At 42.0% G+C, this 15,517-nt stretch overlaps 1 protein-coding gene and 1 long non-coding RNA gene across 7 annotated transcripts in view; one reads left to right on the top strand and one right to left on the bottom strand.

The window, feature by feature from the left end:
* The window catches only part of LOC147573352 (uncharacterized), an 802,611-nt gene extending 798,080 nt beyond the window's left edge, over window positions 1–4,531 (bottom strand). For 4 of the 6 annotated variants that reach the window (XR_015244671.1, XR_015244670.1, XR_015244672.1 and 1 more), the window contains exon 1: window positions 4,316–4,530. This is a non-coding gene — a long non-coding RNA (uncharacterized LOC147573352). Of the gene's footprint in view, window positions 1–4,303 lie in introns of all 6 variants that reach the window. The other 2 variants (XR_015244674.1, XR_015244675.1) reach the window with 2 other exon arrangements.
* DYNLRB2 (dynein light chain roadblock-type 2) lies at window positions 4,522–14,547 on the top strand. Its single transcript, XM_086688849.1, has 4 exons — window positions 4,522–4,646; window positions 7,295–7,370; window positions 13,363–13,530; window positions 14,299–14,547. Exons 1-4 carry the CDS (start codon window positions 4,644–4,646, stop codon window positions 14,340–14,342), a joined length of 291 nt encoding a protein of 96 aa, XP_086544975.1. The 5' UTR covers window positions 4,522–4,643; the 3' UTR covers window positions 14,343–14,547.
* The last annotated feature ends 970 nt before the right edge of the window (window positions 14,548–15,517 follow it).

Genomic DNA, 15,517 nt, shown 5'->3' with positions numbered 1-15,517 from the left:
TTTTTATTGCTTGCTCTAGAGATTATATCCCTCATTTTTCAGTCTACTTAGAATCAATACTTAAGTACTTCAAGTGGAATATAAGATCTTCACTCTTAAGACAGATTCCCTTACCCTCCCCCACTTTCTATGATAGTTATTTTACATATGATATTTATATACTTTGAAAACTCTGAATATTATAATTATTTTTGTTTTCACTTGATCTTAGCCAAAAGGCTGAGAAGCGATAAGTTTTTGTTGTTGTTTTCAACTATCATTTGAAAACTAAAGAGAGAAGGAACAGGCTATTATAGAGATTAGCAAATTTTTTCAGTAAAGGGCCAGATAAATATTTTAGGCTTTTCAGACCGTGTACTATGGAAGTTAATGACTGGAATTGGCCATGTGGACATTTCTGGAATGTAGACAGTGTTCTATTTCTTCACCTGGTTGAGAATTACACAAGAGTTCACTTTGGAGTAACTCACCAACCTAACTTTTGTTTTGTGCATCTAACTTTTTGTGTGTGATACCTACCAATGAAAGTCATTTTGAAACTAAATAGATCCAAGAGCTTGAAAAATAGATGGGAGACTTTGGGAATGGATTATCAGAAAAAAGAAGGGGTACATAAAGTACATGGGATTTATTGCTCCTTTCAGCGCTACCTTCTTTGAACAAAATTAATAGATGGGGAAATATGTACAGTTTGTCCTCAACCCTGAGAGACTGAGAATTTCTACTAAGTGCAATTCACTGAGGTGGGAACTGCTTACTGGAGCCAGAAGTTGAAAAATGAGACTTGTTGGGGCGCCTGGCTGACTCAGTTGGTAGATTATGTGACTCTTAATCTTGGGGTTGTGAGTGCAAGCCCCACTTGGGTGTGGAGATTACTTAAAACAAACAAATAAATAAATAAATAAATAAATAAATAAATAAATAAAATGGGACTTGTGGGAAAATGAGATTAGAGGTCAATGAACTACAATTCTAAGTGAATGACAGGAGGAAGGGAATGAGAAGAAAGGGAAAGATGTCTTTTAGTGAGAAATTCAACAATATGAATTCTGGATATTTTTTTCTAGGAAGGGCATGAAGGAAAAAGAGGTTGAATAAAGGAGGGTGAAGAGAAGGAGAGAGGAAACAAACAGGGGAGGGAAGCAGGGAGGAAGAGGTTAGAGAAAGAGATGAGATAGAGGGAGAGAGGAGAGAAAAGAAAGGGAAAGAAAAAGGAAGGATGGACTAAAGAAAGGAAAAGACACAAGAAAGAAATGTGGCAAAATGATCCCTATTGGGCATCTGGTAGAAGCCAGGCATTTACCCATATGATTTAAATCTCATATCAACCCTGTAAGGTATATATTATCTTTCCTCTTTTATAAATGAGGAAATGAAAGCTCTGAGAATTTATTTTAGTCAAGGAAACACACCTAGGAACATCAACCCTGGCTGCACGCAACTCCAAATTCTGGGCTCAAGGAAACCCTTTAATTCCAACAGGGAGAATTCCTTTATGGCAAGCAAATGCTTATGTGACACTTGAGTCCTGGAAAGAATTACCCTAGAGGGTGCCCTTGTCCTAATAAGTAGAAAATAGTTGATCTTCTGAAACCCTAAGCCTATAATTCTGCAATTCTATGGCATCGGGTCGTATTATGTGGAATACTTCTTGAGATCATTGACATCCTCTAATTTTGCCTTACTACTAAGGGGCATTTTCAAAGAATCCAGTGAAAGAATCTAATATTTCACTTTCTGGAGTGAAAAAAGTACTAGACGTTCTGTTTGACAAAGAATGCCTTATCTTATGAGAAAATGGGCACAAAGTATATTCCATGGTCCAGTTTATAGTATTTACCAACTTAGCATGAATGCCGAAGATAGACAGATGTATGGGGTGCTAGAGAAAATTCCAAGAGAAAACTCAAAATTATCAAATTACCCAAATTTCTTCAGGCTAAGCAGAAAGTACTAGCAAACCACCAGTGAGAAAGAGAGACCTTGGGAAAAAAATCATCTCACTTTGACAAAAATTCTGTGAAAAACAGTGGACTTTGTATGTACCACAAATTTGGGGGTCACTTCAGAGTACTTGAAAAAAAGGAATATACATTAATTCTGTCACTTAAGTTCAAAGTTATTTAGCACTTACTGTAGGTTAAAAGGAGGGGTAAGGGGATGGGAGGGGGAGAAGGGAAAGGGATAATTCACCAAAAAAAAGGGGGGGGGCATAAAAATTAAACCAAGCTACCTCCAAGGAATAATTAGAAGTGAAAATCAATAAGGAGAAAATGGCTCATATTCTCCTCATTGATTTCCTATGCACAGTGAGTCAAACTTGACTGTTGGTTAGAAGTCAGTTTGGCTACTTCTTATTACTTTTTCAGCAGTTGGGTACTCCTGTCAGTTCCTTTCATGCTGGAGTCTTGCTTGGCTCTAATCACAGCTGTCAGCTATTGAACGAGTTTGACACCCTGACTCCAGAAGCGAGGGGATTCACACTGCATGCATATGCAGTGGGCTCCTTCATTAAAGCTGACTGACATAACAGATAGGGTGCACTGCCACTGATTTTTATAAGCAAAACAAATGGCTACACAATCAAGGAAGAGTCTCCTTGATCAGAAACACCCAGAGAGAGCAAGAATCAATCTTTATACAGCTCAGCCAGTATTACTGGAAATACCTACGCTTACTTAAAATGGTAGATATGGGCAATGAGTCAAGAGCCAGCTACACACACACACACACACACACACACACACACACACACACACACCTGACCCCTCCCCTACAATCTTAGCTGTCCATTCCAAATAATCTCGGTTGGAGTTACAGGGGTTTGTTAAAAGGGGGATCATTTAGCTACTGTGAGCTGGATTTTGGAGAGGCATTAAGTTTCTTGGAGGCAGAAGAAGAGACTGACACTGACCAGAATCTCCTCCCCCACCACCAAGAAAAGGAAGCACGGCTAGAGCTTCTCAGAGTATTTCTGTCCATAATGTCACGAAATGACAGACTCTAAGTTGAAACGGACCAATTAGCCCCAAAACCACCAACTTCAAAACTGGTTCAGAGCATCCCTGACGAGGGCCCATTCAGATTCTAGCTGACATTCTTAGCAGTAAGCGTGCCATGCCTGGCTGGAGACCGCTTTCCGGAAACGGAAGCACAAACCGCATCAGCAGTACAGGGAGTCGCTAAAGCACGGTCCTGTGGGGGAGGAATTCCCATCCTATACCTTGTGTCTAGTGATCAGGGTCTGCCCTCTTCAAACCCCAGGACTTCATGACGCCAGCCACCACACCGTTCTGCTGCCCGTCACAAAACAGTCAGTCTCTGCCTCCCCGGGCTGCAAAGACATCATCAAGGCCCTTCAAAAGTGAGTGACTTCTGACCATCTTTAACCGGTTCCTTCCATCAGGTCCTTCAATACCTAGCCATATGCTCTTCTGTGGCAATTTGTGGAGCCTCCAGCACTACCGCCTGCGATTTTTCAGCAACTCAGAACTTCTAGCAGATAGTGACCCAAAAAAGAAAGATCCTAAGGGATTCAGCAAATACACTGGTGAGTATAAACTCTTCAACTGAGTGAGGAGCAGATAAGGGGATGCTATCGCTTGATGAGAGTCTAAGATGTAGCTTACCCTACTGTTTGGGGGGTAAGGAGTAAGGAGTTACACATCAACAATATAATATATATTTTATATATATAATATATACACATAATGGATATTATATATATTATAGATAATATATATATTGTATTAATATATATTATAATATATAATATAGTATGTATATAGTATATATTATATATAACATATATAATATACATTATATATTATATAATATATATTATATACATAATATATATTATATACATAATATATATTATATATATTATATTATATATTATATATATATATATACATATATATATATATATATATATATATATATATATATATATAATTGTACAATTTGATGCTGCAACATGTTTTTCTTTCCGGAAAGAAACTATCGGTGGGGAACGGGGGGGGCACACGTATCCGCCTGCACAGGGCACCGAGAAAGCGAGGACACTGGGCCTCGCCAAGCAGCTGAGCCTATCACCAAATCTCTAAGGCGGCCCAAGCTCGGGAGTGAGACGGACCCATCCCCTGCTTATTTGCTCCGCAGCACGTATCACACTTGGAAAGTGTTGCTTCGCGGGTCGCATTTGGCCTGGCTCCCCCAGCTAGAAAGCACTCGGGCCTAGAGCGCCCGGCACGTGGCAGGCGGTCAAGAAAACGCTCGTGAGTGAGGAAGTGGCTGTTACCTTAAGGCGTACCTCAAGGAGTGAGTGAATGAATGGACGAACGAATGACCAGGCCTGTGCCCGCCGAGCGTCCTCAGGCCCACGGCCCCGCGGGGCTGGGGGCACCCAAGTGGGCACCCGGGGCCACCGGCCCCCAACCTACGGCCTACGGCGGCCGGGAGGCGTCAACGCCACTTCAGGGCGGAAGAGCCGGCCCGGGCTGCCGACCGACCCGCGGACACGCAGGCGCGTGCACCCGCACTTCCGGGAGGTCACTTCCTCCCCCGTCGCCTAGCAACGGCTGGAAGCGTTGCTGACTTCCCGGGCAGCGGTGACGCCGGGCTGAGCCGCGTTTCGCACGATGGTAAATCTGGAGCCTCCGTCTGCGACCCGGCGCTTCAGGGGCGCCGACGTCGGGGGGGAGAGGGGGGACTTTCGCTGCCCAGCCCCCGAGGCCGTCCCTCGCCAGCCGGTCCGGGGGCCGTGGCGAAGGCTGGGGGCTCTAGAAGATTCTTGGAGAGGCGACGGGGAGACCCTGAAGGAGGGAGAGGGAGACCTTGGAGGGGAGAAGAAGATGCTTAGATGGGGGAAGCTGTCTTGAGGGATAGATATCAAGGGGGGTGGCTCTGGCGAGTGGAACTTGCGGGGTGTGGATGCCGAGAAGGAGAAGAGAGAGACTGGGGGGATGAAAGATCTTGAGGGGGTGAGAGAGCTCCAGAGCGAGGGAAGTTTGCAAAGGAAAGAGGCGAGAGGGAGAGAAGTCAGATCCTGGGAAGGAAGAAAGGTGCCCCAGGGAGAGCAGGGGGGTGAGGAGAAGGGAGAAGGAGGCGATACTGAGAAAGAAGAAAAGAAAGAGGAAAGGGAGGAGAGAGATAATAAATAAATCAGTAAACAAACAGACAGAAAGCAGAGACTGGGGATAGCTTGAAGAGGAGCAAGGTGAGTTTTTTAAGAGAGGTGAAAGGGGAATGGAGATGGGGATTAAGAGATTGTATTGGAGGGGTGCAGAAATCACGGAAGAAACAACTGGAAGGAGAGAGGGAGAGGCTGACAGCAGAAAGAGCCGTTTGGGAAAGAAGTAAAAAAAAAAAAAAAAAAGATAAAGGGGGGTTAGTGGTTGTAGGGAGCTATGCACATTGTGTTAAAGATGGCCAAAATGTGATACTGGATCCCCTGTATCACTCTTGTGCTTTGGTGCAGTGTTTCCCAAAGTGAGACGCAAACAGTAGTTGCGATGTAAAATAGCTCAGAAATAACAAATCACACAGAGCGAATCACACCTGAGGAAGTTACTCCTCTTCCATTTTTTCCCCCAGCCTGGAGACTGTATCCAAGTAAGCTCCTGGCACGGTTAGGTCCTGAGTACCACTGTCATTTGGTATTTTCCATGTTTCACCTGAATATCAGACCTCAGGCTCAGACCTTTCTTTGGGGTAGAATTTAATAATATGCACTCTCTTCATTTTGTGCGTTCTTACGGTCATTTCTGTCTCGGACAAATAGTAGCAGCTTTCCATTTGTGGTAGTGATGTGTAGTTGTAGTTTCCTTGTAAAAATCCATTTGTTTTTTAGTAGCTTTTAGTAGTGAGATAATTTAAAGAACATGCTAGGTATATAATATAGATGATATTCGTAATGGCCAAAAATGTGACTCCAGTACACAAACGCCTGAAATTCAGCAAGCACATGCCGTAGGTGTGGAAAAGAGGAAATCAGTGTTCCTGCCCACATCAAAGGCAAAAGAAAACTATCTTTTGGAAAAAAAAAATGTTTATTTATTTATTTTCAGAGAGTGTGTGAGCAGGGGAGGGGCAGGGAGCGAGGGAGAGAGAATCCCAAAGCAGGCTCCACACTGTCACTGCCGAGCCTGAAATCACAAACTGTGAGACCATGACCTGAGCTGAGATCAAGAGTCAGACACTCAACCAGCTGAGCCACCCAGCCGTTCCAAAAGAAAACTGTCTTTTGACTAAAGTAGCATAATGTTTACCCATTTGAGGTTAGAAGGGAAAAAAAAACAAACCCTCATCAAGACACTCTGCAGGATACTGCTTGAATTCGGAATATCCAGTGATTACTCAGGAGTCATATGCAGGTCTGAAAAAGATTATTTGTGATTTTAGCATTTGTAGAAGGGAATAAAACTGGTAACAAGATAGTCTGTGCGTAAGATTAATTCAGAAAGCTGAGTTTAAAACCCAGTGGGGCTCCAACAATCATTCATGGGTGAACATTCAGCTTGCACTGAGACCCAGGCACGTTACCAAGAGAATCCTGGGATATGTTGTGTTTACAGAGTATCCTGAATTTAATCATCTGAACTCCCAAGTAGGTAACATTTAGGAGTGAGAATAAGATTTCTCATTAAGGGATACTTTTTTTTCTACATTTATTTACTTTGAGAATGCACACAAGCAGAAGAGGGGCAGAGAGAGAGAATCCCAAGAAGGCTGTGCACTGTCAGCACGGAGGCCAACATGGGTCTTGATCTCACGAACCATAAGATCATGACCTGAGCAGAAATCAAGATCCAGACGCTTAACCAACTGAGCCACCCAGGCACCCCTAAGGGATACTTTCAGACAGAGGGAGATAATGACAATAGCTCTGTAACTATTTAAAGAAGTGTAATACAGAAAAGGAATTTTTGATACGAATACAGAAAGATCAATGAGTAAAACATGAATGGGAGCAGATTTCTGTCCAATATAGAGAATGCTTTTCCAGCAAATAGAGACACTAAAAATTGAGTGAGCTCTTGTGAGGTAGTAAGCTCTCCTTCTCTAAAAGAGTTCACACCAAGAGATGTGTCAGAGTTGTATGCAGGAGTCTTATGCAGGCTTGGAGACAGGACTTGGCAGTTTCAAAGGTCTCTTCCGAAGGTCTGAGATCATAGTATACAGTACCTTAGGTTAAGGGGACGGGGGAGTAGGTGTCTTTCTAAACATTTACTTTAGGATTAGGGTTGCCGCAAAGACCCCCTTTGGTTAGTTGCCTTCTTGATCTCTTCAGGCGGAGGTGGAAGAAACCCTAAAGAGGATCCAGAGCCATAAAGGGGTGATGGGAACTATGGTCGTGAATGCAGAAGGTAAATATGTCACAGGATGCCTTCTAGATACACACAAGCCAACCAAGGACCTGTTGGCTGTGCCTCGCCTAAGACAGACACCTTAGAATTTGAAATGTAAAGTTTATCTTCTGTGTCGTAGCTATAACATGTACTCACCAAATATCTATTGAGTACCTCCTATATACCAAGCGCTCTGCTAAGAGTTAAAGATATAAATATGAATAAAACATGTCTAAAAATATCTCTGTATTCCTAAGAAACACTATACATGTCTAATTTTTAAAGCTTTGGTAACTCCTCTAATATTTCAGGGATACCATTGAAAGTATCATATTGAAGATAGGGAGAATATCATTGTTGGCAGTTAGTTTTTATTTTAACATTATAAAGGGTGCAGAGTTTCAGTCTTCCTTTTTTTTTATTTTTTTTATTTTTTTTTAATTTTTTTTCAACGTTTTTATTTATTTATGGGACAGACAGAGACAGAGCATGAACGGGGGAGGGGCAGAGAGAGAGGGAGACACAGAATCGGAAACAGGCTCCAGGCTCCGAGCCATCAGCCCAGAGCCTGACGCGGGGCTCGAACTCACGGACCGTGACATCGTGACCTGGCTGAAGTCGGACGCTTAACCGACTGCGCCACCCAGGCGCCCCTTCAGTTTTCCTTTTAAGTGAAATTGTTCCTTTACCACACTTAATAAAATATTTGAGAATAAATTTTAATACGACTTACAGTATAGCCTTTGTGGCTATAGTATAAAAGGGCCAACGCATTTCCACCTAGGAGATCCGTAAACTTATACCAGAAACTTGCTCTCTCTCGTCCCACAATCCCTGCTAACAATCCACAAAGCCTTTTCTCTGGCACACTGCTATGTGCTCAGCTATGGTGGCAAACTCTGCTAGTTTCATTGCTAATTCAGGCGTTTGCAAAGGCAAGAAATACCACAAATCCCAGAGCATTAGTGGAAATAAGAGTAGCTACTTCACATAACTCACGGCGCAACCACAGAATTGGTGAATTGCCATGGCACACAGAGTGCTTTGCAACAGAATCTCACAGCTAATCATTATTTTTGGCACAAATCCATCAGCAAATATTTATTGAGCAACTACATACTACCGCCTGTTTACATTCAGACTTCAATCCCTTAGCAGTTAAAGACAGAACACAACCTACTTCACTGAGGGTTTATGATAGTTGGATGAAATGTTAATTGTTGGGTGCCTAGCACGGTACCCAACACTTAACAGAATTATAATTACATAGTTCTCAGCATGTGGACATTTTTAATTGATTTGTACAGCAACAACATTTGATGTGTAAATAGACCATTGGATGTGTTTTGCAAATAGTAAAATTAAATGAAAAATAACACCAAATGAATAAATTCACCCAGCTTGAGTGATCAGGAGGGAAAGGATTTAAGATCAGCCTTATAGGTAAGAAAGAGTTCTGCCCAGTATTTCCAGGAAGCGGTGCAGCGCGAGCACATTGTTCTGTCTGGAATGAGTCTCGCTCCTGGCGTGCTCATCAAGTCCACACACCCCCTACGACGGGCTACGTGTGGGGCTTCAGAAAGGTAATGCATTCATTTCCTTCGGCTGCTGCAAGAACGTACCACACACTCAGTGGCTTAAAACATTAGAAAGTTATTCTCAGGTGTGCAGGCTGGGAGTTGGAATAAGGGTGTCAGTAAGGACAGCCTGTTCTTTGAAGGCTCTACAGGATCCTTCCTTGCTGCTCTCTTAGCTTCTGGCGGCTTCCGGAAGTCCTTGCATTCCTTGGCTTGTAGAGGCATCAGTCCAGTTTCTGCTTCCATCGTCCCATGGCGTTCTCCTCTCTGCGTCTGTTTTCTCTCCTTGTGAGGACCGCAGTCGTCGGATTCAGGCCCACCCTAATCTAGTGTGACCTTATCTTAACTAATTACATCTGCCAAGACATGCTATTTCACATGCTGAGGTTTAGGATAGACTTGAATTTGGGGGGAAAAGATACTTTTCAACCCAGGACAACTCGTCTTACGAGTCACTTTGGAAGATCTTAGTCAAAAGTGTATAATCCTAGCCATATGCATCATATGTCTGAAAATGTCCATAGTCTGTGACGTGCAATTTCACTCCTAGGAATTTATCCTAAGGAGTGACGACGAAAAAGATTTAGGTGCAAAGGATACTCACTGAGGCATCATGTACAAAAGCAGTGAAGAAACAGACAAATAAGTAAATAAATCTATCCCAGCGGTACGGAAAATTTTTCATTCATTATGTAATGTTTACTTGGTGAACCACTACTCTATTGAAAATGTTGAAGAATATTTAGAGTCATGGGAAACAATATTAGATGAAAAGCACGGAACAAAGCAGTAGCCAACATTTTCTAACCATAAACATAGCCAGCCACACAAACACACTTACAGTAAATATGGAAGAAAGGACAGGGCTATGTTACGGCGATCATCTCTGAGCGCTGGAATTACAATTGACTTTGCTTTTACTTGTTTGAAGTCTCTCAATATTTTTCTTATCCAAAGGCGGCAAAATACGATTTTTAAAACCCGTTGCCGCCTTCTAATTAACCCTTACTAAGATAAGATTATGTTAGGATTCGGGGCACCCTTCCAAACACCAAATTAACCATTTTCCCAAAAATATAAATGAGGGTCTTATTTTTGTGGTCAGATTATTAATAACCAGAGTGTACGACAAGCATGTTTATTAATAGCATATGGTATAAGTTGTGTGAACAGAATTAATAAAATATTCCATTTCAGCAGCCTACTCAATTTTAGATGAAAGTGCCATTTATTATGGTGCAGCCCGGCAGCTTTCAGAAGACCCAGGAACGTAAATGCTGAAAAAAATTTAACTAAGATGGCGTTCACGTGTTCTTGTACACCACTAGTGGGTTTAGTGTAATTCTCAGCAAATCATTTTAACATATCTCCAGGTTTTATTTGTGGCGAGGTGGGCCTTCTACCATGTTTCCACATTTAGATCTCATATGGCATGTTAAACAGAGCCCTTCGGTTTCACCGTTAGTGAAACCAAGGCGCCCTGTCCATGACAATAAAGCAGACTTCCCAATTTAGCCCACTGCTGAGCAGTAGAGGTTTTTATTAGACTAGATTCTTTGCTAACATCGATTTCCCATTTATACAACCATTCACAGTTTACAATATTGCAGCACTGATTGTTGAATTAGATACTGGTGAATACATATTATTTCTCAGACGGTCATAACTGTCCCATATTCTTATGTATATAAGCCTGATTTCCAGAGGCTCTTAATTTTACATATTCTTGACATTTCTAACCATCAATCATTTGAATTTCATTAGACTTTATCAGCCATCCAGTCAGTTCCTTACATTTTTGAAATACAATCAACCAAAGTACAAATACACAGTTGAAGAATACCAGCTTACTGGGATCATAAAGAGTCATATTTTAAAGTAGTGCCATAAATTCGGCAATATCCAATTCATATTCTTTGTTCTAGAAGTTCCATCGTGGGGATTTATACCATACATACACACAAATGTGAAATGGCATGCACACGGACATATTCCGTTGCCTTGCTTATTAAAGTCAAAGCCTGGGAACAGCCTAAATGCGCGCCAGGAGGATATACTTGTTACGTGTATCACAAGGCAGCCATTCGACAGTCATGTGATGCAGTCATTAACACGCCTAGCCTTAGCCCTATGTGTACCGAATAGAAGGAGTTTCCAAGTGTATTTCATGAAAAATAATTTTTTTTTACAGAATAGAGAACAAACAATACAAAGAATACAAACAAAAAGATACTTGAACACACTTAGAATATCTCTGCAAGGTTCCCAAAGAAACTGGGAGCAGTGGTCACCTCGCAGAAGGGGCCATGAGTGAATTTTATACCACGTGCTAAAATTGCTCCTTAATAAATTATTTTTTAATTACCTTGCAGGGTACCAAGCAAGAGCTCAATAAATATTTGTCGATTGATTTTTTTCAAGTGGTCTGTAATGGATATGAAAACCTCGCAGAGCTTCCACAGTGTGCACTTATTATTCAGAAAGGCTAGCTGTTTTATTTATTGACTTGGATCATGAATAGACTAACTAAATAGGCCCGAGCATTGGATTCATAATCTTGTCATCTACATTTTAAATAATTTATTCTGGCTGTATTTCTGGTTTTGACACCGAGCGGTGCAGACTTTGGAGGTAGTCACTATTCAGGATGCAAAATAAAACCAGTCCTCAGAAAGTGCCCTCAAAAGGTGAGAGCTTGCTACCTCTCAGCTCCCTGCCCGTTAAAGACACATGCCTTGTGATGGCTCATCAGGTGTGAAAGACATAACTGACTTCGGGGGAAAGTGGCCAAGAAATAATAATACAGAAATTAACAAACTTGATATAAAACCTTGTTTATTGAACAGATTTTCCTGTAAATATTGTCCTTGTATCGTTTGGCAAGACCTATTCCAGAGCGAACGGTTGTTTTAAAAGAGACTGTTTCACGGTCAGAATGGAGGTCCTCAAAGAGTTTCGTGAAAAGCTGGTAAAATCGTTAGTTTGTAAGAGCGTTCCACTCCTGAAATCCCCTCTTGTTTAACAGCTTCTGGAATTGCATTCTCTGAGGGACGACCCAGAGTTGTGTTAGCCTCTTCCACCGATCGGCCTTCATTCAGGTGCCTGTGGGATCTGACAGCCACCCCACATTCACCTTCACGTGTCCCCCTAAATTAAAGGCACGTGTGCAAATGGAATCCTTGCAATTCCCTGGCTGTCTGCTGGTTCTCACAATAATCTGAAAGCCCTCTCAGACGAGACACGATACACGTAAAATACCCAGCACGACACCTGTTAACAAGTAAGCGCTGAGCACCGAGTGACCAGAATTGAGCTGGATTGATTTGAACTGAATTGAATTATACTTGCATATTTGTCTGGCTAGATTTTCCCAGTTAAATTAATAGGTTCAGTTTTAAAATCGCATAATGGAACAATAGAGCACACGAGCAGCTAAATTTAAGAATGCTTAAGCCAAGAGTGAGCACAAACCAGGGAATGCCCAGCAAAACCACAGTGTCTTTGCTGCTGGATTCTCTAATATAAAATGTAAGGTTTGCAAAATACCGTATGAGGAGCCACAGCGTAATTTTTTAAATCCCCTTTGGATACACTCCTCAACGTGTGCTATGATATCCCCTTCTGTTGCTGGCCTCAGGGGAGGACATTAGCACCATGTCACGGACCAAGCATTTCAAAGCAAAATGGCTATAGACCGACTGCTTGGAGGAGGGCATTAGGTAGACTACTATGTGAACTCAGTTCTGAAATAATCGGTGCACAGCTTCCAAATAATGTGTGCACGAAACCCAAAAAACAATACCTACCAGTCTAACAATAGGGGATTGGTCAAATGATGGTATGTTATAAAATAGTGCACAGCCGTTAAAAATAATTTGAGGACCGGGGCGCCTGGGTGGCGCAGTCGGTTAAGCGTCCGACTTCAGCCAGGTCACGATCTCGCGGTCTGTGAGTTCGAGCCCCGCGTCAGGCTCTGGGCTGATGGCTCGGAGCCTGGAGCCTGTTTCCGATTCTGTGTCTCCCTCTCTCTCTGCCCCTCCCCCGTTCATGCTCTGTCTCTCTCTGTCCCAAAAAAATAAATAAACGTTGAAAAAAAGAACCACTGTTCTTTAACTGAGCAGTGGAATTACATAAAAAAAAAAAAAAAAATTTGAGGACCGTGTCACTGACAAGAACGGCTCGGGTATGCTATCACTTAAATGGAGAAAAAAGCAGTAGTCCAATTTGTCATGATGGTTTGTCACAACTACATTTTAAGACCCACATACACACAAAAAGACCGGAAGGAAAGAAACTAAAATTGTTACCAGTGAGTGGTGTCGGCCATAACTTTTTCTTCCTCTTTAAAATCATCAGTATTTTCCGGTATATCCACAGGGTGCACATTCCTTTGACAGTTAAAACTCTTAACCCAAAAGTGACTCTTGTAACAGGCATTCCTATCCGAACAACCTTGGACAACTCGACGACGGTTCAGTACGCAGGTCTTCTTCATCAGCTGACAATGAAAGCCAAGAGCACGGTCCGTGACATTGATCCTCAGAACGACCTCACCTTTCTCAGGATCAGGTCAAAGAAACATGAAATCATGGTAGCCCCAGGTAATGTGGCGTTTCACTTCATATTTAAAGCATCTTTCTCCTTTACTGGATAAAAGCTCTGTTTCAAGGAACTGGACATACAGATTTTAACCTGCAATATGGCGCGTAGTGTTCTCCAATTACAAAATGAAAGACGTTGGAATCTGAAAAACTCAAGCTGGCAATTTTGTGAAATTAGCGACAGATTTAACCTTTGAAGAATCTGAATTTTTCCCATTTGCATTTATTACCAGTAATCAAAATAGGGATAATGTAGGGAGTGGATCAAAGCCCTGTAGGGTCTTAAACCCTCCCCGCGAGAGAACACATTCACCGGGCCTGCCTCAAGACGGCAGCCAGAGAAACACTCCTCTCCTTGAAGGAATTACATTCACAGTGTTCACCAATGTCTGTGTAACACAGGACTCATGCTCCCAAATCTAGTCTGGAACAAACTTCTCTAGAGAACATCTGTGACATCAGAATTACCCATATACTGTGTTCTCACCCTGCTGCACATCAAAAGCACTTGGAAAGCTTTACAAAAACAGTTATTGATACCAGAGGCCTTACCCCAGGCCAGTGAACTCAGAACCTCTGGAACTGGGTCCCGGGTCGTGGTAGCTTTTGAAAGCTCAGCAGGTGATTCTGATGTGCAACCAGGGTGGGAAACCATTGGTCTACAGAGAGTCCAAGTGATGTTTTGAAGAGAAACGCAGATTAGCCGAAGTATTCACTTAGTAAGTTGAACTCTTCCAGTGGATTAACTTCGTCCGTCTCTCTCCACAGATAAGGAATATCTTCTGATCGTCATTCAGAATCCATGTGAATAGACCTGCTACGGCCCATCCTGTCCTGTGATGCCCAGTTGCAAATGCTTTATTTACTCCTTAGTTATTACCAAGATTATATTCCAATCTGATCTTTCAGACATTATTTACTATTTTCACAAACTATTCTGCACGTCTCATTTAGTCCCTTTCAAATGTATTGTAAAGTTGTGATTTAGTGATGTAATAATAAATGAATTCTGGTATAGAGGTCTCTTTTTTTTTATAGTACACCAGACTGAAGGATTCTAGTGGGAATCCTAGCAAGCCTTCCTTGCAACAGTCCCTGTAGTCTAGAGGTGTGCCAAGAATCAACGTGGCTGTGTCCTTTTGCCCATTTCATTAGCACGTCCCGGAGGTTCCATGAAGCACAGCGGGAGCGACCTGGGAGTAAGAAGTCCTCATCCTCTAGGGGCGCTAGATGCTTTCCCAGGTTAAACAAGGGACGTAAAAAGTCAGAGGCTTGGCGCTCAGCAGGGTCAGCTCCACAGCTGAGCGCCTCCTCCCACAACTCCAGAGGGTGTTTTTTTACTAGATATTTCAAACATTCAGAAAATAATGGAACGAATAATAGAACAAATAGAACAGATTTCCAAGACCCGTTAGAACAGATGTTAATATTTTGCTGTATTTGCCTCATATTCTCTCTTTGGTTAATTAAGCCTTTTATTTTGATACATCTGAGGATTCACATGAACCTGTAAGAAATAACATAGAGATCTTGTGTGCCTTTTACCCAGCTCCCTCTACTGTAGCACATATTTGCCTTTTGAGTAATTTTCCCACAACTTTTTACTTTCAGTAACTTCAAACCTGCAGAAGAGTCAAAAAGAGTCAGAAAGAATAGCAGTCAACACTCACCTAAGCTTCACTCACATTCACCGACTGTTAATATTTTACATTTGTTTCATCTCTCTCTGTCTAGATATACCTGTAAGAAATACACACACACACACACACACACACACACACAACCATAACCCCAATTTCATACTTAAGGCATTTAATGTTGATACAATACCATCTCATATGCAGTCATACTCAAATTTCCCCAAAGGTCCCAATAATGTCCTTTACAGCTTTTTTTTTTTTAATCCAGGATTCTACAAGGGTCACATGTTGCTCTTGGTTACCATGTCTCCAATTTCTTAGCTGTTTTTACAACACCTTGTTCTCTA

The sequence above is a fragment of the Puma concolor genome, chromosome E2, assembly GCF_028749965.1.
Source record: "Puma concolor isolate L17-30 chromosome E2, mPumCon1.1.hap2, whole genome shotgun sequence".
NCBI classification, from domain to species: domain Eukaryota; kingdom Metazoa; phylum Chordata; class Mammalia; order Carnivora; family Felidae; genus Puma; species Puma concolor.
This window is presented reverse-complemented; position numbering and strand designations above follow the sequence as displayed.

What these genes read in the sequence shown, in the direction of transcription:
- DYNLRB2 (XM_086688849.1), top strand. An exon ending in TATGGTCGTGAATGCAGAAG is followed by an intron (nt 7,371 to 13,362) that starts GTAAATATGTCA and finishes CTCTTGTAACAG; the next exon opens with GCATTCCTATCCGAACAACC. An exon ending in TGAAATCATGGTAGCCCCAG is followed by an intron (nt 13,531 to 14,298) that starts GTAATGTGGCGT and finishes CTCTCTCCACAG; the next exon opens with ATAAGGAATATCTTCTGATC.